The following is a 23859-nucleotide window of genomic DNA, read 5'->3' as shown; positions in this document are numbered from 1 at the left end:
ACATTCAGAAAACTAAGATCATGGCATCTGGTCCCATCACTTCATGGCAAATAGATTGAGAAAGAATGAAAACAGTGATGGACTTTCTTTTCTTGGACTCCAAAATCACTGCAGATGGTGACTGCAGCCATGAAGTTAAAAGACGCTTGTTCCTTGGAAGAAAAGCTATGACCAACCTAGACAGCATATTAAAAAGCAGGGACATTACTTTGCCAACAAATGTCCATCTAGTCAAAGCTGTGGTTTTTCAAGTAGTCATGTATGGATGTGAGAGTTGGACTATAAAGAAGGCTGAGTGCCAAAGAATTGATACTTTTGAACTGTGGTGTTGGAGAAGACTCTTGAGAGTCCCTTGGACAGCAAGGAGATCCAACCAGTTCATCCAAAAGGCAGTCAGTCCTGAATTTTCATCAGAAGCACTGATGCTGAAGCTGAAACTCCAATATTTTGGCCACCTGATGCGAAGAACTGGCTCCTTGGTAAAGACCCTGAAGCTGGGAAAGATTGAAGGCAGGAGGAGAAGGGGACGACAGAGGATGAGATGGTTGGATGGCATCACCAACTCGATGGACATGAGTTTGAGCAAGCTACAGGAGTTGGTGATGGACAGGGAGGGTTGGTGTGCTGCAGTCCCTCAGCACTGTGACCCAGTGGGGTCACAGAGTTGGACCTGACTGAGCAACTGAACTGAACTATGCCCTGGGCATTTTACAAGGTATAGGAAATACAAGATGTAGTAAAAAAAAAATAAGGCTCATCGTGTTCCTCACAAAGCTTATAGCCTAGAGGAAGACACACAGAAAATAATTTAAAAATCATACCATTAACAGTAAAATTTTTACTGTGGTAAGTGGTACAAAGGAGATCCATGATACCTTGAGAGTGCATGTTCAGGGAAAATTGATGTTGGCAGGAAGACATCCTTGATGACTCAAGGAATTCTAACTCTGCAGGTGGAAGGGAACATAACTCAGTCAAGGAAATGACTTGACCAAAGACTGGACCCAGGACTGGATGTACATTTCCACAGATGGAAATGTAGGCTGAAATAGATCATACAGGATGTTGTAGGCCACTACTGGTCTTTAAAGACAAGTTGGAAACCCATGAAGGATTGCATTTCATTGTGAAGGCTGGATTGGAATCTCCCAAAGTCTAAGAGTTAAGGTCGAGAACAACGACCACTTTCTAGATGTAGCATTGGTCCTTGGATCACATTTTGAAATCCAAATATTTGCTGTTGTACCCTCCTGACTCGCTCTCTGCTCCCTCTCCTATCTGAGTCATTTCACCTGGCCCCCTAGCTCTCCTACCACTATTGACCCCCTGTATCAAGCTTGACAGACCTACCTTGCCCAGGTGAGAGATACCTGCCCCCAAATGCTCTACCCTCCCTGATTTACAACAAAAGTCATTCTGGTAGATGTTTTATATTCATAGTAGGATTCATAGGAAAGCCCCTGAATAGAATTGATTTAGACTAAGATGTGAGTAGGGGCTTCCCTGGTGGCTTAGATGGTAAAGAATCCACATGCAGTGCAGGTAACCTGGGTTCGATCCCTGGTTGAGGAATATCCCCTGGAGAAGGAAATGACTACCTACTGTGGGTATTCTTGCCTGGAGAATTCCATGGATAGAGGAGCCTGGCGGGCTATGGGGCTGCAGAGAGTCAGACACTGACTGAGTGACTAACACTTTCAAGATGGGAATAGCTTACCTCAATTATAGCATTCTCAAGCTTTTGGGACCCTTTTACATTCTTAAAATTTGTTGAGAAGGAGCTTTCATTTGCTTATATCTATCTGTGTTTATCACATTTGAAATTAAAGGTGGGAAATTAATTCATTTTAAAATAACAATAAATACCTGTGATATGTAAACATACATATTTTTATGAAAAGTGACTTTATTTTCGAAAACAAAAAGAAAAGTTAATGAGAAGAATACCATTGTTTAACATTTTGCAAATCTCTTTAATGTCTGGCTTAGCACAAGACAGCCATAGTCTCGTATCTGTTTCGGTATAAAATCTTCCAATATCACATGTTGGGTAGCCTCTGGAAAACTTCAGTGTGCAATTGTAAAAGAAGGAAGGTGAAAAAGGCAAATAGTGTCTTATTTAGTAGAAAGTAGCTTTTTGTCTCGCTGTCCCCGCAAAATGGTCTTAGGGACCCCAGGGTCCGTAGACCACACTGTAGGAACTGCTGCTCTAGAAGAAGATATGCAATTAAAAAAAACCCAAGATGCTTATTAAATCAAAGAATGCTAAAAAAAAAAAAAAAAAGATGCTCATCTGAGATGGCATTTCAGGCAATCTGAAAAGTGAATTAAAAGAATTCAGCAGTGCGGCTCTAATCTGCTTCTGCCTTTCATCACCTCTTTCATACATCTGTGTTTGACTGTATTAAATTCTCTAAAAATTCCAAATGATTTTTAGTGTTATTAGAGACTCTTGTGGATGTTTAGACAGTACTTGAAATACCTGAAACATGCTGGTTTTGCCTCAGTTTGGGGTGTAAGGCTTATTCCCCATACAGAGGAAATTGTGATTCCCTCTCGACTTTCTCTGAGCATCAGGTCACTTAGCTTTCTACGGCACTGGAGACCACAGCTTCACCAGTTGTATCTTTCAAGAAGAACTGATTTGTGATGGGTAGCTAAAGTAACAAGAGGATTTTTTCATCTCTGTGGTCTCTTCTAGTTCAGAAATGACAGGATTTTATATTATTTTCTTTGGAGGCACACAAATTCTTTCTGAAGACAGCAAAAAATATTTGGAATGATATATCATTTCAAATGAGTTTGGCTTCTCTCCATGACAAACTCAAAGGACTGCATTCCTTTAGATGAATTTTGTTGCATGTGTCAAAAATTTATTCTCATTTCCTTTAATCACACCTTGTACCATAAGTTCCACCATTACCAAATGCCCTTTCAAAATGTAGTTTATCCTACATTTCTATCCATTCAATGTTAAATGTTTCATACCACCTCACCGCCCAGCCCCCAGGCATACAAGTGGCTGCAGGGAGAGAAGACCCTGCCAGTGGAGGAAGACTGCTAAATCTGGTGTTTTTCTTGAACCAGTAACTCATTTTGGAGAATTTAAGTTTCTTGACCACTACAGTTTATCTGCTGAATTGTTAGTAACTTCTGTTCTTTAATGAGGGACACATATAAATGATGTAAACAGTCTAGGAGGACAGCTCAGAAACCTTCATTTGAACTGAAGTTCCTGGCTTTTCTTGTAAATTGTGTCATTCGTAGACCGATGGTTAGGAATGTGTTGGGCTTGGCTGGAGATCATGAATAAGTGGCCCACAGGCTTCATACAGACCCCAGATGCGCTTTCCTTGGCCTGCATAGCAGGATGTCTGGCAGTGTATATGCGTTGGTTTTGTTTTTCATCCGGATTTGAATGCATATACTCTGTTTTTCTCTAGGTTGCCCTCACTCGTTATTATCTTAAAAGTGGCCTGATTCAGACGTTTACCTTGTGGGTCCATGCCACTGTCAGTGTTTGAATTAACAACTTTACAAGCAGTCACATCTAGGGGGATAGGAAAATATCGTAGAACCCAAGAACACAATATGTACGGTGAAATAAGAAATCGCCTAATAGAAAATTATTTAAGAATATGTAATTGCTGATTTTTAAATTCTTGGATTCATATGAAAACATAACATTAGAGATAAGTGAAAAATAATAACTGATTAAGAAGCATGCCTCAAAATGACATTTATACTACAGAGATATTTTAAATAGCTTAACATAGAAGCTAGAGTGTCACTCTGAAAATATGTTCTATGAAAGGGAGTCATGTCTTTCTGAAGGAGGTCATCCATCAAACCTTTACTTTTATGTTATTTTTATTATTTGTATGTCATTAATTTATCTAGAAAAATATGTAATATATATTTAAATATATAGGATCAACCACACAACTAACTTATGAAGTACGGAACTTTGCAATGTTGGTTTATCTGGAAGGTCCCACAGCACCACCTAGTGCCCTGTATTTTATTTTGCATAATATTTTTATAAAGTAAAAAATTCTTATGATCACATTTTAATATCAGATCTGACACTGAAATAAATACATGGTTTAAAGCAGTATTATAAATAAGATGAGATAAAGTAACTCTTACATGTTTACTTGAAGAATTTTAAGTGGAACACGAAAAGTGATTGTAAAACACAAAACCATTATAAAAATTGACTAGAAAAAAAATCATTTCTAATTCACAACCAAAGACACGCTTACATTGTATGTGATCTAATGAAGTTATTGATAAGTTTTTTATCCAAAGCAGATGGTGATTCCTTTTTTTAAATGTACGGCTCTATACGAAAAGTAATTTTTCCAGGTTTCTTTTTGAAATCTGTAAATTCCTGGTCTTCCTAAATTAAAACACACCAACTAATGACATATTCCACAGCTCTTATCAATTCCAGACAAAATTATGTAACCACTTTTAAAAGTAGAATTTTGAGGATTTTGGAGATAGAATGTTATAAAATACTTCTATATTAAAAAATAAAATGAGTCAAATAAAGGAAGGAGATACACTTACGTATTATTTTATGGAAAGCACCTCAAGAAACATAGTGAAACAGGAAAAAATAAAGCTATGTGCAGAATACTGTGTAAAGTATGACTGTCTCAAAAGTGTAAGTTTGAATAATTTAAGAAGACTGGATGGGTGGGAAGAAGGATGGATAAATACTGGTATATTATTTTCTTTTCTGGAAAGAGTCACAAGAAACTGTTAACATCTCTGGGAAGAGTAGAGTGCTAGAAAATTTTACTTTTCCATACAATTAATATTTTTCTAATCAAATTTGTATATTACTTTATTTAAGGTCAACAAGGGTTCTTTGAATATTAAGATCATGAAGCATTTAATTTTTCCTTGTAATATTTTTCTAAATTAAAAACAAAGTATAATTTTTTAGTTAGAAAAAGAAACAAATGTTATGAGATGTAAGTATCTATCTTATAAGCTTATCTTTTCAGAAGGCTTCCTGATATATTTTTTATTAGCAGGGATGTAAGCTCCAAGAAGGCAAGAAATTTTGTCAGATTAATCACACTGTATCTTTGACTTCTAGAATGGTCTATGGGACATAGTAAGTGCTCAGTAAATAAATGCTGAATGAGTGGATGAATGATAATATAACACATTATGTCCAAGTGTCTAATAGTAATGAGCTATGTTACAGTAGAATTTTACCCCTGTTTGCAAATATATACACATGTTCAGTTGCATACTTACATCTGGCACCATTTAAAACATGAACATTGATAATTATTGCTTCAAAGTTTATAATAACAAAGGTAGTTAATTATACTTTGAGATGCTTATGGCTTTTTTTGCCTATTCTTAATTAGATTTTATGCATTCATGTTAGCTATATTTGGAACTCAGTCATAATGAAATTCAATCAAAATGTTTACTAAAGAACAGAAATCTCATCACTTACAGTTTATATTTCATACTATCTATCATAGTGACCTAAATGGTTGCTACTTTAAAGTTACCCAAATGGTTACTACTTCCTGCAATAACATTTATATTAATCATAAAATGCTAATTACTCATTATTAAGTATATTCAATTTCTAATTACATACTTAAAATTTCATGATATTTTATAGCTACCTGTTAGTGAAAATCCATTCATAGACATAAATCGTATTATTTAAATGTACAGTGGTTCTTACTGATGAGGTGTGCATAGATTTTTTTTTTTTTTGGACTGTTAAAATGTGTAAAAGTTGCCCTCTACTGGGGAACTAGAAAAATTATATTGACATAGATTTCCAGTTTGCTTAAAGACTCTTGGTTAAATTTATTGATGTGATTTACTCAATGATGACTTCTTGTTCTCTGGCACTTTTAAGTTTCAAAGATACTGAAGTGATTATCAGAGTACATATCAAAATAAGTATCTGATATGGTAAATAATCCACCTGACAATGCAGGAGACACAGGTTCAATCCCTGGGACAGAAAGATCCCCTGGAGAAGGAAATGTCAACCGACTCTAGTATTTTTACCTGGAGAATTCAATGGACAGAGGAACCTGGCGGGCTACAGTCCGTGGGGTCACAAAGAGTCAGACATGACTCAGCGACTAAACAACAACAAAAAGGATACCTATTGACATCTTTTAATGAAAACATTGGCTATTCCTTCTTAGTGACAGCACCCAATAGCATAGTTCCAGAAATCACCGTTTAGGGGTGAGTCTTTACTGAAACGTTAAGGGGAATTAGCTGTAGTTAGTTACATAATCAAAACTGAGTTAGGACTGTTTCAGCAACTCACCATAGGAATTTTGAGGATAAAAGTCTAAGCACTCTAAAAACGTGTAGCTAGCTTATTTGTATTTTCCTAGGTCATAAGGTGAAATTTAATTATGAAGTATTGACTTACTTGTTGAATTAATTGTTGACCTTTTTATACCAAAAAGTAAAATCATATGACATAAAATGGCATAGTCTGTTTCAGTTCAGTTCAGTCGCTCAGTCGTGTCCGACTCTTTGAGACCCCATGGACTACAACACGCGAGGCCTCCCTGTCCATCACCAACTACTGGAGTTTACTCAAACTCATGTCCACTGAGTCAGTGATTCCATCCAACCATCTCATCCTCTGTTGTCCCTTTCTCCTCCCACCTTCAGTCTTTCTCAGCATCAGGGTCTTTTCAAATGAGTCAGTTCTTCACATCAGGTGGCCAAAGTATTAGAGTTTCAGCTTCAGCATCAGTCCTTCCAGTGAAAATTCAGGACTGATTTCCTTTAGGATGGACTGATTGGATCTCCTTGCAGTCCAAGGGACTCTCAAGAGTCTTCTCCAACACCACAGTTCAAAAGCATCAGTTCTTCAGTGCTCAGCTTTTTTTATAGTCCAAATCTCACATCCATACATGACTACTGGAAAAACCATAGCTTTGACTAGATGGACCTTTGTTGGCAAAGTAATGTCTCTGCTTTTTAATATGCTGTCTAGGTTGGTCATAACTTTTCTTCCAAGTTGCAAGTGTCTTTTAATTTCATGGCTGCATTCACCATCTGCAGTGATTTTGGAGCCCCCAAAATTAAGGTCTGTCACTGTTTCCACTGTTTGCCCATCTATTTGCCATGAAGTGATGGGACCAGATGCCATGATCTTAGTTTTCTGAATGCTGAATTTTAAGTCAACTTTTTCACTCTCCTCTTTCACTTTCATCAAGAGGCTCTTTAGTTCTTCGCTTTCTGCCGTAAGGGTGGTATCATCTGCATATCTGACGTTATTGATATTTCTCCTGGCAATCTTGATTCCAGCTTGTGCTTCATCCAGTCCAGCATTTCTCATGATGTACTCTGCATATAAGTTAAATAAGCAGGGTGACAATATACAGCCTTGATGTACTCCTTTCCCTATTTGGAACCAGTCTGTTGTTCCATGTCCAGTTCTAACTGTTGCTTCCTGACCTGCATACAGATTTCTCAAAAGTCAAGTCAGATGGTCTGGTATTTCCACCTCTTTAAGAATTTTCCACAGTTGGTTGTGATCCACACAGTCAAAGGCTTTGGCATAGTCTGTTTACCAGTTCTTAAAAGCTGGTAAAGACGGTGTTCCTCCTCACTTCATCTGTACTTTTCCCTCTGCTTCTAGGAATCCTGTCAGACTTTGGGTAGCACTGCCCTAGAGAGGTTCAGTAGCTAGATTCCATCTTCTTCAGACCCAGAATCACATTGTATGTTTTTCTTCTCCCACCTGCTTGTATTTAATAAATCCAAACGTGTTGTTGAGGAGAAGCCTGTTTAAAATAGACATCAATGGTGGGGTTTGGGTTAGGAAAGAAAAGACTGCCCAAATTCAGTCAGACTATAGGATCCTACAGCCTCTGCCTTGGTGATGGCAGGAGGGTTTGTGGACTAAGTACGCTCACATGAGGAATAGCCTTTATTAGGGGTCACTGGTTCATCTGCCTCCTTCCCCTGGCTGAAACCTCTCTGAATCATAAAGTTCAGGACCACTTGACTCTGGCTTAGGGGTATTATAAAAACTAGAGTAAATCAGACCATTGATATATGAGACAAGGCAAGTGGAGTGCAGCTGTCTCCATTCATTTTGTCCATCTTTACACTTGGTATTGATCGTCACAGCTAAATCTAGTGCAGCATGTGCTGTCATTTAGACACATCCAAAAGAAATGGATGTGCCAAACCCATTCATTTCACGTGTGTACACATGGTCTGAGTTTCTGTTTGTTGTTTGTTTGCTTTTATTGGAGTATAATTGATTTACAATGTTGTGTTAGTTTCCGCTATACAACAAGTGAATCAGCTATACATATACATATATCCTCTCTTTTATAGATTCTTTTCCTGTATAGTTCATTACAGAATATTGAGTAAAGTTCCCTGTGCTATACAATAGGTCCTTATTAGTTATCTCTTTTATATATGCTGTTGTTGTTTAGTTGCTAAGTCATATCCGACTCTGCAACACCACGGATAATAGCCTACTAGGCTCCTCTGTCCATGGGATTTCCCAGGTAAGAATACTCAAGTGGCTTGCCATTTCCTTCTCAAGGAGATCCTCCCCACCCAGGGATTAAACCCATGTCTCCCTGCATTGGCAGGCGGGTTCTTTACCACTGGCCAAGGGGAAGCTAATTCATTCACTCTGGGATGTGGAAGTTGATCCACAGGGCTTCCCGAATCCTACCTCACTCCAGGATCAGAGTTAAGATGCTCCTATTATGTCCACTACGGATTAGTGCTCATTTGATAAGTTTGAAAATGCAAAGCATGGAAACTCCACAGCTGAGCAGTGGCACAAAGCCACGTTCACCACGACAGTTCAATGCAAGCCTACTTCATTTAAACCTAATATACCATGGGAAGAAAAAAAATGAAGATTTCCATCATTTAATATATAATAAAAGCACTAAATTCCTACCATATTGAGGGCAAAAATAAGGCCCTGACTCCTGAACTCTGGTCTTCACTCCCAAATCATTGGTACTTAATTCAAGATGAAAGTCTAAAATGGCAGGAGCTGCTGGCTTAATTCTAATGTTTGACCATATACATCAAAGAACATACACACCTCTACAACCTCCCTTTTCATCTTTGTGCAAAGTAATTGAATCAAAATATTTTAATCAACAGTCTGTATATAATATGTTCTTTTTTTCTTTCTAGACACTTGTAGAGTCTTTCTGACTTCAGTGTTCTAAAATTGTATGAGGCTGGGACTTCCTGGTGGTCCAGTGGTTACAACTTCTCCTTCCAATGCAAGGGACGCAGGTTCAGTCCCTGGTCGGGGAGCTAAGATCCTACATGCCTCATAGCCCAAAAACCAAAACGTAAAACAGAAGCGATATTATAACAAATAAAGACTTTAAAAATGATTCACATTAAAAAAAAATCTTTAAAAAATAAATTGCTGTTTTGTCACTAAGTCGTGTCCAACTCTTTGTGAACCCAGGGACTGCAGCACGCCAAGCTTCCTTGTCCTTCACTATCTTCTGAAGTGAAGTGAAGTGAAAGTTTCTCAGTCATGTCTAACTCTTTGCCACCCTGTGGACTATACAGTCTATGGAATTCTCTAGGCTAGAATACTGGAGTGGGTAGCCTTTCCCTTCTCCAAGGGTTTTTCCCAGCCCAGGGATCAAACCCAGGTCTCCTGCATTGCAGGGGAATTCTTTACCAGCTGAGCCACAAGGGAAGCCCAAGGATACTGGAATGGGTAGCTTATCCCTTCTCCAGCGGATCTTCCTGACCCAAGAACTGAACCAGAGTCTCCTGCATTGCAGGTGGATTCTTTACCAACTGAGCTATGAGGGAAGCCCTCACTGTCTCCCAAAGTTTGCTCAAATTCATGTCCATTGAGTCGATTATGTCATCCAGCCATCTCATCCTTTGCTGCCCCCTTCTCCTTTTGCCTTCAATGTTTCCCAGCATCACAGTCTTTTCCAATGAGGTGGCTCTTCGCATCAGGTGGCCAGCGTATTGGAGCTTTAGCTTTAGCATCAGTCCTTCCAATGAATATTCATGGTTGATATCCTTTAGGATTGACTGGTTTGATCTCCTTGCTGTCCAAGGGACTCTCAAGAGTCTTCTCCAGCACCACAGTTCAAAAGCATCAGTTCTTCATCACTTAGTCTTCTTTATGGTCCAACTCTCACATTGGTACATGACTACTGGAAAAACCATAACTTTGACTATATGGACCTTTGTCTGCAAAGTGATGTCCCTGCTTTTTAATACACTGTCTAGGCTCATCATAGCTTTCCTTCCAAGGAACAAGTGTCTTTTAATTTCATGGCTGCAGTCACCATCCGCAGTGATTTTGGAGACAAAGAAAATAAAATCTATCATTGTTTCTACTTTTTCCCCTTCTGTTTGCCTTGACGTGATAGGACCAGAATCCATGATCTTAGTTTTTTTGTTTGTTTGTTTTAATATTGAGCTTTAAATAAAATTGTATGATGCTATGTCATGGTAGGGGGTGTTTTTTTATACTGAGTACTCATCTTAAACAGTTGAAAACACCTTGAGAAAGAGGGCATTTTGCAGGATGTAAGAAACTGCAAATTTTTATTTTAAGCATTTTAGAACCATTTGTCTCTAAAATATTTTGCATGTATTAACTGATAAATTCCAATTAAAAAATAGAATAAAAAAATGAAAAAAATTAATCTAGGCCCAAAATGTTATGTTTCAGTAGTACATAAGCAGAAACCCAGCCAAAGTGGTAAATGATTTTATGTACCATTCCAGATGGACCGCAACTTCAAAGCACAGTGAAAAGTGTGGTTGATACATATAGTAGTGGGTATATGTCTATTCCAATCTCCCAATTTATCCCCATGCCCTTTTTGCCCTGGTAACTATAGGTTTGTTTTCTATATCTGTGACTCTATTTCTGTTTTGTGGATAAGTTCTTTGTATCTTTTTTTTATTCCACATATAAGCAACATCATATATTTGTCTTTCTGTCAGACTTACTATGATAATCTCTAGGCTCATCTATGTTGCTGCAAATGGCATTATTTCATTCTTTTTTATGACTGAGTAGCATTCCATTGTATATATGTACCACATCTTCTTTATCTATTCATCTGTTGATGGACATTAAGTTGCTTCCACATCCTGGCTATTGTAAATAGTACTGCTATGAACATTAGGGTCCATGGATTCTTTCTGAATTAAGAATTTTTTTCTGGAGTGGGATTGCTGGGTCATATGGTCGTTCTCTTTACTTTTATAAGGAACCTGCGTACTGTTTTCCATTAGTGGCAGCACCAGTTTACATTCTTACTAACAGTGTAGTGGGATCCCATTTTCTCTATACCCTCTCCAGTGTTCATTGTTTGTAGACTTGTTTGTTCGTTGTGAAGGTCTATTATAAGTGTGAACACTGATTCTGACTACATAGTTATTTTGAATATTTTATCTAAAAGAAAGTCAATTTACCATTGATCTGGAAGTTTATTTTAACATCCAGAGGCCTGCATTAAAAACCTTTTCCCAAATCTCCTATAAATCCTCTTTCATTGCCTCCCTTCTCCATCCTTGTACTTTCCCTCCCATCCATCTTCCATGACACTACCTTGCTTTTGCAACATTTTGCAAAAATGTTCTCCCATAGCTTTGCTGACAAAGGAGGAGCTCTCCTTTTGGGAAGGCAGGGAGAGCATCTATTTCAAGGTTTAATTTCCTTCAAAAAACCCTTCTATAGTTGGTTCTCATTTTATTGTCTGTGTCTTTTTTGCTAACGTGTATGATAAATAAAATCATAAATAATTAGTCATATTTCATAACATAAGTAATAGCTTTCTTAGGGCTTCCTAGGGGGCACTAGTAGTAAAGAAACCACCTGCTGATGCAGGAGACTCAAGAGACGCAAGGTTGATTCCTGGTTCCCCTGGAGGAGGAAATGGCAACTCACACCAGTGTTCTTGCCTGGAGAATCGCATGGACAAGAGCCTGGCAGGCTACAGTCCATAGGGTTGCAATGCATCAGACATAACTGAAGCAACTGAGCATGCATGCAGTAGCTTTCAAGTCTTCCATTTTTGAGTTTTACTCTATCCAGTTAGTTTGTAGGAGACAGTCTGGTGTCTGAAATAAAGAACTAGACGCGGAATTTGAAACACTTCCTGTTCCAGTCCTAGTGTTCCCACTAACCCTGAAGCTATGGGTAAGAGACCCTGACTCCCTGGGCCTCAAATTTGCAGTTTGTTAAGTGAGATAGCAAATTATCTCTACTATTCCTTTCAGTTAAAATTCTCTGATCTCTTAATTTTCAGTGAACTCTCAACCACTGTGTAAGCATGCAGTGGTAGAGACTGTGGATTCTGGAGCCAGATGGATGGCTTACTTCCTCATTCTTCCACTTATTGTTTGGGAATTTCATATTCTTCTGTCTGTACACTTCAACTTTCTCCTCTGTAATATGGGAATCATTGGTTTGCTGTGAGGCCTGAATGAGTTAGTACACATGACGAACCATCGAACAGTTCCTGACACATACAAAGTAAGCATTCAATAAATGTCAACTAATCTCATTATTTACAAACGTGATATTAAAGCATTTCATAAAATCTTTCTCATCACATGTTTAGCTTTTAATAAATATTTTACTGATTTATTCATTTATTTTGGACTGCCCTGGTTTTTGTTGCTGCATGCAGGCTTTCTCTAGTTTTGGGGAGCAGGGGCTACTCTCTATTTGTGGTTCATGGACTTCTCATTGTGGTGGCTTCTCTTGTTACAGAGCACAAGCTCAGGGTTTGTGGGCTCAGTTGTTGCACATAGGCTCAGTTACTCAGCAGCAGCTGAAATCTTCCTGGAACAGGGCTTGAACCTTTGTCCCCTGAATTAGCAGGCAGATTCCCAACCTCTGAACCACCAGGGAAGTCCTCTTCAAATGTTTATGCTGCTCCCTGAGAGAAGCACTTGTGGACATGCATGCATTCATTCATTTGTTCAGCAAAAAATAATGTATTGAGCACCTAGTATATGTCAAGCGCTATTCTCTTATAGACATCAACGAACACAATGGGAGACATACGTTAAATCTTTTAAGCCAATGAGTAGTAAGAATTCAGTGTCTCCCTAGTGACCTGAGTTACTTGGTGCATTCTTTTCATATATTCATATGCCACTGGTAGAACACGTGTGTGATCATCAATCCTATTTTAAATCTATATTATGTATTTTGTATTGGTTTCTGCTCATCCATTTCCTATATATGTTTTTAAGTTTCCTCCTTCCTCCTTTCCTCTTTCATTTTTCTTTTTTAACAATTGTTCTTCCATTTGGCCAATCTCTTGACTCTCAACTTCTGTTTTTATTCCTGTGGCTAGGGCTCTGCCTCTTGGTATTCCCTAGTCTCTATATGCCTCTGGTTTTTTGTTTGTTTGTTTTTTGCCTATTGAACCAGGATAATCAATTTACTTACTAGATAATGCTTGTAAAGCACTCAGCACAGTTCCTATTATATAATGCACCTTAATAAATGTTGGTCCTTGTTATGATGGTGGTATTTGATGTCATTAAAGCAGTGATTCCAAAGTAAGAGATATTACAAGCTCCTGTGTATAAGATTCAGATCATAGGAGCTCTGAAGGACATTAGGAAAATGGGACCATCCTTCTAACATTTTGTGAGAGTTGTGCTTGTTGCATAAAATGTTTGTTTTGCTACTAATGATCCTTAATAGGCTGCCATGTGCATTCCCAGAGAAAATAAAACTGCAGCCATATTGGCTTACAGCTGTGTGCCCACAGTGGAGGCCTGCAAGCCGAAGTGAACCCAGGCAAGTCCTTTTTGAGCTACAAAAGCTGGTGTCATCACAACAGAAAATTTGACTTACTTTTGTCTTGCTGCATTTTTGGTCTAATAAGTACTCTTCAGATACGCATTTTTAAGAAACTCTTTTGGAAAATTACTTATTGTATGTTAAGTCTACACACTTAGAAGTCATTCATATGAAGATTCTTGGACAGTACAGAAAGTTCCCACATCCATCTTGCTGTGAGGTTTAGCTGAATTTCAGATTGCCTTTATCACTCTTAATCTGGATAGAAAAATCCAACTTAATGTCTAACAGTTTTAATACAGGCCCATGAGTTTACGTAGTCTGAAAAGAAGACTGGCTTTTTCGGTTAAAAAGTTAAGAGGAAAAATCATGAATTTGAACACTGTTTTTCAGCTTTAACATATATCACTATACAGTTCTAATAGGCAGTGTACATGTTATTCCTCTTCTGTGTTCTTGTGTGTATTGTTTTTCTCTTCTATAGCTCTGGATCTTAGACCCTAAATGCCACACATTCTGCCTGCCACTCAGCATCCTTAATTTCTCCCTCCCTGCTGGCTTTTCCCTTTGCTTCCATCATCTCTTGCAAAGAACCATCTCCAGAGTAGAAATGGTAAAGTAAATACTGGTAAAAGGAAGGTGGCTCAAGATAAGTGGACTCTATCTGCTGGCTCAGACAAATTACTTTGTAAGGTTCTGAGAAAACTAACATTTGAGACTATTGAATCTGTATTTTTGACAGATCAAAAAGAAAAGGAGTAAAGCAGCAGCTGGGCTTGAGTAAATGTCACTGCAAATATCAAAAAGAGGAAAAAGGTTGATTTTACACACTATTAACTGATAATCTTGTTTTCAGTCTGAAGAAATGTTGGAAGACTAGATAATTAAATAGCATGTTATAAGCAATTACAAAAGAACTGCTGTGATGTTTAGAAGCCAGCTTGGGTTCACTAAAAACAAAGTCATAAAAAATAAAAGTTTGTTACAGTAGTTTATTTCTTTTTTAAATGTGGTTGCCAATCCAAAACAATACTTCCAGCATTTGTACAAGTTGTCCAAGTTATAGCCCTTGGGCCAAATTTGACCATGCCAATTTGTTTACTCATCTGTTGCACTGCTTCCCAGCTATGACTGTGGAGTTGAGTAATTTTTTAAAACAGTATTTACTTATTTATTTGTTTATTTATTTATTTATTTATTTGGCTGTACCAGGTATTAGTTGCAACATGTGGGATCTTTAGTTGCAACATGTGAGATCTAGTTCCCCAACCAGGGATAGAACCCAGACCCCCTGCACTGGGAGCTTGAAGTCTTAGCCACTGGACTACCAGGGAAGTTCCAGAGTTGAGTAATTTTTAAGAGAGTCTGTACGGTCAGCAACACTTGAAATAATTATTATCTGACCTTATACAGAAAAACTCTATCTACCTCTGCTTTAGAACCTAAATTGGTTCTTTTTTAATTTTATGTGATTACAGATTACCTGGAAATCTTGTTAAAAATGCAGAAAATAATGCAGTAGATCCAGGGTGGGATCTGAGTTTCAGCAATTCCTGGCAAGCTTCCTCGTGAGGCTAGTGCTGTGCCTCTATAGATCACAGTTCAGTCTAGCTGGGATCTAGATTTCAAAAAGATTTAAAATTCCTCCGTTTAGAAAAATCAAGAGAATGAATTGTGAGTTGGAAGTCGATTCAGTTGGTTCAACTCTTACTTATTTGAATGATAGTGCCCAAGAAGTGTTAAAGGATCAGTGTTCATTTTGGAGAGAAGCTTTTCTGGTCACTTAAAATTATATTTTAATGATGATTTCCCTGTATAAGGACATTGGCTCAGTGATGACATTTGAAGGGAGCAATAATGAGCGTCATAGCTCAAATGTTTAGGCGACCAGTATCAACTGGATTGGTCTGCTGGACATTTCCTCTGCTGGAAGACAGCTCTCCATGTGTTGCCTATGTTTCTGACCATCTTGTGCCCCTGACTGCTCTTTGTTACCCATTCTCCTTCCAAGGATGTTTGTATAGTGAACTACCTTGGAAGACACAAATAGTATCTGCCCTTGGAGCAAATAGCAAGTTTGCTAACTGCCAATTAAAAAAGATTTGGGTTCCTAAACTCAGTATTTGAAAAGACCCTGATGCTGGGAAAGATTGAGGGCAGGAGGAGAAGGGGACGACAGAGGATGAGATGGTTGGATGGCATCACCGACTCAATGGACATGAGTTTGGGTGAACTCTGGGAGTTGGTGATGGACAGGGAGGCCTGGAGTGCTGCGGTTCACAGGGTCGCGAAGAGTCGGACACGACTGAGCGACTGAACTGAACTGAACTGAAACTCAATATTCATTTCTTACAATGTAACCCACCATGGGTGCAGACACCCACCCAAGTCCATCTGCACTTGCCCCTTGACTTGAGGGCCATGGGAACTGATGCTAACATCATGCTAGGATGCTTGCTGTGCTGTGTGTAAATGACTCAGTCTTTGGCTCTGACTCAGCAGTCTTGTGTCTGCTTCCAGCATCCATGAAGCCATGGCAGGATAACTTGTTATCTTCAAGTATGGTAAAAATCTCAGCCCCTTCAGTTTTAGGCACCCTCTCCCACGAGTCACAGCCCAGGTTTTCAATCAGTAACTTACCTGTCTTCACCTCATTTTAGTAAAAACTTTTCACCTGCTCCTTAATATAGGAAATGTGCTATGCTCAGTGGCTCAGCCATGTCCAACTCTTTGCGACTCTATGGACTTTAGCCCACCAGGCTCCTCTGTCATTGGGATTCTCCAGGCATGAACACTAGAGTGGGTTGCCATGACCCCCTCCAGGGAATCTTCCTAACCCAGGGATCGAACCCGAGTCTCTTACGTTTCCTGCGTTGGCAGGAAGATTCTTTACCACTAGTGCCACCTAGGAAGCCCAGCTAATTCCTATTACAGAGTAATAGTAATTACCTATTGTAGTTGTTTTTCTACAAGATAGAAATAATTTCAATCTCTAGTAGACAAACCTTTGTAAGTTAATGTGTAATCTTACAGTCTGGGCCCTAATCAATAGTAAGTAGAAGTAAATCAAAAGTGGCTTCCCTGGTGGTTCTGACAGTAAAGAATCTACCTGCAATATGGGAGACCTGGGTTTGATTCCTGGGTTGAGAAGATCCCTTAGAGAAGGGAACAGCTACCCACTGCAGTATTCTGGCCTAGAGAATTCCATGGACAGAGGAGCGTGGCAGGCTTACAACCCCTTACAGGGGTTGCAAAGAGTTGCACATGACTGAGCGACTTTCACTTACTTACTTACAAAAATCAGTTAGAGGTATATCCCTCAGGTAATTCAGTAATCCATGGATTGACCTGTTAGCCAGTGCTCCAGGGTAACAGTGAACGGACACACGGTCCTCTTTTAACCTGGTTTCCAAGTTTTGGTCAATTTTTATGAAGCGAGTGCTATGGACTCTTAAGTTCACCTGGATGAGATGATGTCTAAAAGAACTCTCAGAACCACCCCTCCCCACCAGGAGGAATGGCTAGGAGGACCTGAGGACTTTTAGCCTGGACAAGACCTGGTATGAAGACCCAAATGCTCAGTGCAGCGTTCTTAACAGACAGCCCCGAGGAAATAGTTTAAGAGTGCAGAGATTTTATGTACAGCATTCAAAAGCAGCAGCTAAAAGGCCGTCACAAGAAAGAAGGGGGTCGACGTGCCCTAAGTTCCTCCAAGGGGATGAAAGGGCAGCAGTGGAAGTGGTTTGGGCTCAGACTAAGAAAGACTTCCTCATTGTGAAAGAGTGTCAGCTGGGGCCTGTGTGCCTTGAGAGCAGGAACAATTGTCTGTCTGCACATTCTCGGGCAAGAGCTTGGCTATCACAGTGTTATATCAGGAGCAAGTAAGGGACAGAGGAGGGTCAGTCACATTTCAGATGAGGGCTGGACCAGTCTCATCTAAGATCCCTTACAAAACCTTGATTCTGTTTTTTTTGTGAAAATTGAGTTACTGCCCTTTTATTAAAAAATAAAAAGCACCTCTTCCAAGGCTTAACATTTCATACCCTGGAGACAGAAGCCTGATGTTAGTTTTAGTAGCTGTGTGATCACGATAGTTGTTGCAACAAAGCCTTTTGATAATTTTTTCTACTTTAAAAAAGTTATAATTTACTTCAGTTTTGCCTTTTGTGCAAGTCCTACTCCTGAGAGAAGTGCATTCACAGTTATGTTGTTATTTGCAGAGGTAGGGGGATTGGCTTGTATTTTAATGTGGCTCTATCTCAATGTCTCAGGTTTGACAGTTTTTTGTTTTTTGTTTTTTTCTCCTTTCCACTGAAATCATTGAAATATATTCACCCAGTCATTCACATCAGAGGTGTAAATGGATTTTTCTAAAGGTTTTTCAGAGGCAAAGTTGGTCGCTTTGTGACTTGACTTCTTCAGGTGTTGCAAAAAGAAAGCTTAACACACCATCTCAATTGCAAGGATGCTAAAACTATGTTTGACCTTGAATCTGCAAAGAGATGGGCAACATCTTTTGCTAGAAGTGGCCCATTCACCACTTCTTTGCTTTATCCATCTGTACAGGATTTACTTGGGGAAGAGAAAAGAGATGGAATCAGATATATTTGAGAGAAAATAGAATGTTTATTTGATTTTCCAGCCTCCAATGATGGTTGCCTTCACAGTTTAAATTTTTTAGTTTACTCTTTTCACCATTGATATTTGCAAAATCCAAACTTAAAAAAATATATATCAGCCATGTTACACAAAGGCTTATATCTCAATTTGTTTCACGTCATTAAAAAGACATACTGAGTTTGAAGCTCCTTTCAAATTTATTCTTAAAATATAAGCCCAGGGAAATAGTGTAAGACTGCAAACGTTTTATTTATACCATTCAGGATCACAGGCTTTGGAGTCGGGCAAATTTGGAGTCAGAGATTCAGTGCCTGACATCGCCTTTTCCTATTTCACTCAGTGTCTCTGAGACTCAGTTTCCTTCCCTAGCTGTTGTTGTTCGGTCACTAAGTCGTGTCTGACTCTTTGCGACCCCATGGACTGTAGCCTCCCAGGCTCCTCTGTCCGTGGGATTTCCCAGGCAAGAATATGGGAGTGGGTTGCCATTTCCTTCTCCAGGAGATCTTCCGGACCCAGAGATAAAACCTGCATCTCCTGTATTAGCAAGCGGATTCTTTAGCACTGAACCACCGGAGAAGCTTAGTACCTGCTTCATAGGGTTGTTGTGATGGTTCCATAAGATAACATACATAAACTTCTTAGTGCTTCGTCTGGTACAACTATTCCATAAATATCAGCTATTTTATTTTATAATAATTGGAACAGTGAGACTTCCCTAGTGGTTATTAAAGCCTCTGTGCTTCCACTTCAGAGGGTGCAGCTTTGATGCCTGGTTGGGGAGTGTAAGATCCCGCATGCTAGCACAGTGTCACTAAAAAAGAAGAAAAGAAAATAATTAGAACAACTTCACTAAAATGTAATTATGGTCTCTTGTCAGAATTAATGGCACCGTGGCTGACTCATTGCCTAATACAACTGAAAAACAAATTTCAGCATTGTGTAACAGCTAATGAACATGAACAGCCATTCTTGAGAAAATAATGAAGAATTCTGAATGTAGAATTAGGAGATTCATCCTATTCACTAGAAAAATTTTCACATCTTAGGAACATATATCTTAAGTCCTTGTAAGAACTGTTGCGTATTAGTGACCATATACTTGAAATATTCAAGCAGGAAAATCTGCAGATAATAGTGCTCTGCCTTCCAGAACGAGGCCATTTCTAAGAACTGGTCATCAATGGAGGCAAGATCATACCTCAACTAATTACTACATATATGTCGCAAGCAGAACCCTGTAGGAAACTGTACTGTTTGTTAATCTGCTACTCAGAAAAGAATGCTATAGTAGAGTCAGTTCAGGGTTTGGAGCTGGACAACACAGGCTCTAGTCCAATCTTTGCCATTCAATTTGCTGTGTGGCTTGGGGCCAGTTGCTTGGCTATTCTGAACCTCAGTTTCCTCATCCAGTGTCATTGTTGTTGTTGTTCAGTTGCTAAGTCATGTCCGACTCTTTGCGACCCCATGGACTGCAGCACGCCAGGCTTCCCTGTCCATCACCAACTCCCAGAGCTTGCTCAAACTCGTGTCCATCGGTTTGATGATGCCATCCAACCATTTCATCTTCTGTTGTCCCCTTCTCCTCCCGCCCTCAGTCTTTCCCCACATCAGGGTCTTTTCCAATTACTGAATTCTTCACATCAGGTGGCCAAAGTATTGAAGCTTCAGCTTCAGCATCAGTCCTTCCAATGAATATTCAGAGTTGATTTCCTGTAGGATTGACTGGTTTGATCTCCTTGCTGTCCAAGGGACTCTCAAGAGTCTTCTCCTCATCCATAAAGTGGGGCTGTTATGAACCCAACCCCATCAATAGAGGAAGGTCAAATTTTAAAATATGCATAAAAGTACTGAAGCAAAATACCACTAATAGTACTGATATTATTACAAATACTATTACTAGTCCATTATTGCAAAGAAAATGAAAAGGCACCAGGAAGAACCTCGGTCCCCCCGTGTTATATGACACCAGTGTAACTTCTACTCCTCTGATAAAAGACAGATGTCTCCAGAGTGGTGATGAGGCTCAGCCTTCTCCTTGGGTCGGGGTGGGCGTGCAGGGGGTGGAGTTCTTATCCTATCATAGATAGCATCCTGTTTCTCAAAAATATCATCAGTGCTATTGAAATTCCATAATAAACACTAACATAAGTTTCTATTTTCTTTTATCTAAATTTAGGTGAACTGATAGATAACAAGGGTAAAACTGGCTCAGTTAATAAGTAAAGTCAAATCCATTCTCCATATACCAAATTATTTGCTAACTCATTATACCACCTCACTCCCTTAAGTTCTTTAACAGTTTGCCAATGTTAAAAGGATCAACTTGAAGCTCCCTCTCCTGGCCCCTAAGACTTTTGATGATCTGGTCTCTGAATCCTCCACTTGATACTTTTCTTCCCTCCCTGCTCAACTTTTTAGAGTTTTGCAAAGGTCCTTCACTCTTGCTGGAATACCCTAACCCCCTTTCTGCCGGATCAGTTTTCATTAATTCTTCTAATTAATTGGAACCATGCCTGGCATGTAAGTGGACGTTCAATAAACATTTAAACAAATTGACTTGAAATCAGATGGCTCCCACAAAGACTAAAATAACCAGATATTTCCGTTTCTGCATGGCCTTGCAAAGTTCAGAATTATTCCTGGAGCCTGAATAGATTCCATGTCATTGAAGGACAGTAGGTCTTAAAAATTGTTTTGGCATTTTGTACATGACACTCTTCTAAATGGTGCTGATGAGAACTTGCTTCCTAGACACCAAAGGAGCTGAGAAGCCACAATATATGTTTAATAAATAGACTTTAAAATATAGCACTTTAAATGCAGTATTCCCTATCGCCAATTGCAAGTTTGCACAATAAAGAAGCATTTATTCTATTATTTAACAATAAAGCAAGTCAGTGTGTGGATATTCACATGTGTATATGCCTAAGAAAGTTAGGGTAGCAATGTTCATATAAGGTAAGCCATTCCTTTGGGCCACAGTCAAAAGAATTTAGTTACTGTAATGACAAAAGGGCTTCTATATATTAATACCAAAAGGCCCCTTTCCCCAAAAGTAATGAAGAGGTCACAAAACTGGATCCTGGTCACAGTATTGTCTCTGTCTCTGTCTCTCTCTCTCACACACACGCACAGACTCACAGACTCTTTGGAATTTTAAAGGTCCAAGTAGAATTCATTAATAAAAGGATGAAATGCTTTTTCTTCTATAAATCATAATAAAGTGTTGAGAGATAAAGGAACAACTAAGGTTGCATATCATCGGCTGCTGCTCTAAAACCGAGACTTGTCATGTTAACTCCCAACTCAAACACCTAGTTTTAAAGATTTACCTTTAAGAAACCTAAAAGCTTGTATCCTGCCTCATCAACAACAGCCTCAAACTGTTGCCTGTCATAGAAGAAAACAAATCTTTTGCTCCTTCCTGCCTTGGGGAGACAGAGGGACTGAGGTGGTCCTCAGTGGCTGAATTAGATGAAAGACTTGCCTTCCACTATGGAGACATGGAGTCTAATCAAGTGAAATGAGTTTTGAGATCCCAGCTCGTTTCCTCGGGGAGATCAGTTCACATTACAAAATCACGACATCTCATTCATCACAGCTGACGTGGTCTTTGCTCAGGAGAGGACCCCAACTGGGACTAAACCACCTGTCTCCTCTTGAAAGGGGGCACTTTATCCAAGTTAGAGTTGAAAGCCTTGGAGTGAGAAAGCTTGCCAGCTTTCACCCAAGTGATGCATATGCAACATGGAAGGGAACTTAGGCTTGAAAAAGGGAAGACAAGTTGAAGGAAGATTGGTAGTTGTACTTTAAATGATATGAGATATGAATAACTATACTCGAGATGCTAAGGCATTGTGGTCAGGAGAGCCAAGAGTGGGGCTCCCTCTTCTTTATCTCCTAGATTTTATTAAACAGAAATGAGAAGGATAAGCATTTCTGTGCATCAGGGTTTACAATGGCAAAGAAAATATCCTGCTCTCCAGGCTGATATATGATCATCATTCTCTTATTTCTTTCAGGGCATCGTTGTCACACCCCTGCTACTGCTGCTTTTTGTGAGTATTTTGATATTGTTTTTCATATCTTTCATTAAAAGCCATCTACAACCCTTTAAGAAAGATATTTAGGAAAAAAACTGAAATTGAAATCTTTTTACACCACTTGGCCTTGTATTTTGAACTGTTCTTCTGGGTGAGCTGTACAAAGTCAGAATCTCTGTAGTCTCATGATCACGGACAGCAGCAGGCCTCTGACTCCTGGCTAAATCATTAATTATTACAAATTAGCTCCCTGTGACATAGGTCAAAAATGTGCTGCACTTTATTTTCACATTAGTAAGACTAAAGTGATTACTAATGATCTAGGTTGATAGAAAGAGCCTTGGTCCAGGGGATCAGACAAAGCTTAGTTCCCAGTGCTGGTACTGATAGGAAATGGCTTCCTCACTCTGAGGAATACTGCCTCGATTTTTTCATCTGTAGAATGGAAAACAGTAACACCTACCCAAGTCTGCTCCCAGGGATGTGCTCTAGGAAAAGAAAAACTGATATAAGCTACTGGTACACCAGTAGCAAAACTTGTTCTGAAAATAAGAAATGTTAATTACCTATCTTATTTCTTTTTTGGCACTAAGCATATGAGAAATTAGATGAGAGATTATAATGAAATTAATGTTATCTCATGCTGAGAAAAGCATATGTAATCATGAATGATACCTAAAATATTTTATGAACTGTGCATTTTTCATACACAACATCTCCCAAATATAAATCACTCCACTCATCACTGAAATAGAGTGGGGATGCGTTTCTAGAAGTGAAATGTAGCTGTTTGACTAGCACTATTTGTCAGTGGATTAAAACTGTGGGGAAAATTTATTTAATTATAGTGTAATTACCCAAGTTGGAATTCAATTAAAGTAATAGAGTGAGGGACTTCATTTCTTACCAGCTGTGTGGGAAGTGGAGAGGAAAAGATGCCTTACTAAACAGTTGGATTTTGCATCTTTCATGAAAGACATTACCTGCCAGTAATAATCCTCAGCTTTACCATGCCATTTGAAATGCCACCTCTGTCCTTCGAAGGTAAGGAGTGTCCATAACCAGATCACTTCCCACAGCATAACAGACCTCATTTTTTTAGAATCGCCAGTTCAGAATTTGCCATGAGTTACACTGAAACTGAAGTGAATGTTATTTGCGTTCATTGGGAAGAAAAGACTTGGTATGTATCTACCTGCTCACTAAATGTGAGAGCTAGGATCATCCCTCAGTGTTTTTTCCAGGACCCGGGACAGTAATTTCCCAGGAACAGCCCTCAGTGGCCACAGGATGCAGGCCAGCCTGGGGTCCCCAGTGGCAGTGAGCCAGAGAAGTAGTGTAGAGCTCGGCATACACAGAATGTCCAAC

At 39.1% G+C, this 23859-nt stretch overlaps 1 protein-coding gene across 4 annotated transcripts in view; it reads left to right on the top strand.

Annotated features, from left to right (window-relative positions):
• SLC10A7 (solute carrier family 10 member 7) overlaps positions 1-23859 on the top strand; it is a 310137-nt gene that overhangs the window by 206589 nt on the left and 79689 nt on the right. For all 4 annotated transcript variants that reach the window (XM_081544288.1, XM_081544287.1, XM_081544284.1 and 1 more), the window contains one exon: positions 22471-22506. In XM_081544288.1, the coding sequence (XP_081400414.1) occupies positions 22471-22506 (36 nt within the window). The remainder of the gene's footprint in view (positions 1-22470; positions 22507-23859) is intronic.

This window comes from Giraffa tippelskirchi, chromosome 11 (genome assembly GCF_054371585.1).
Source record: "Giraffa tippelskirchi isolate mGirTip1 chromosome 11, T2T-mGirTip1v1.2.pri, whole genome shotgun sequence".
Lineage (NCBI taxonomy): Eukaryota > Metazoa > Chordata > Mammalia > Artiodactyla > Giraffidae > Giraffa > Giraffa tippelskirchi.
The sequence above is the reverse complement of the archived record's forward strand: the minus strand, read 5'-3'. Positions and strand labels throughout refer to the sequence as shown.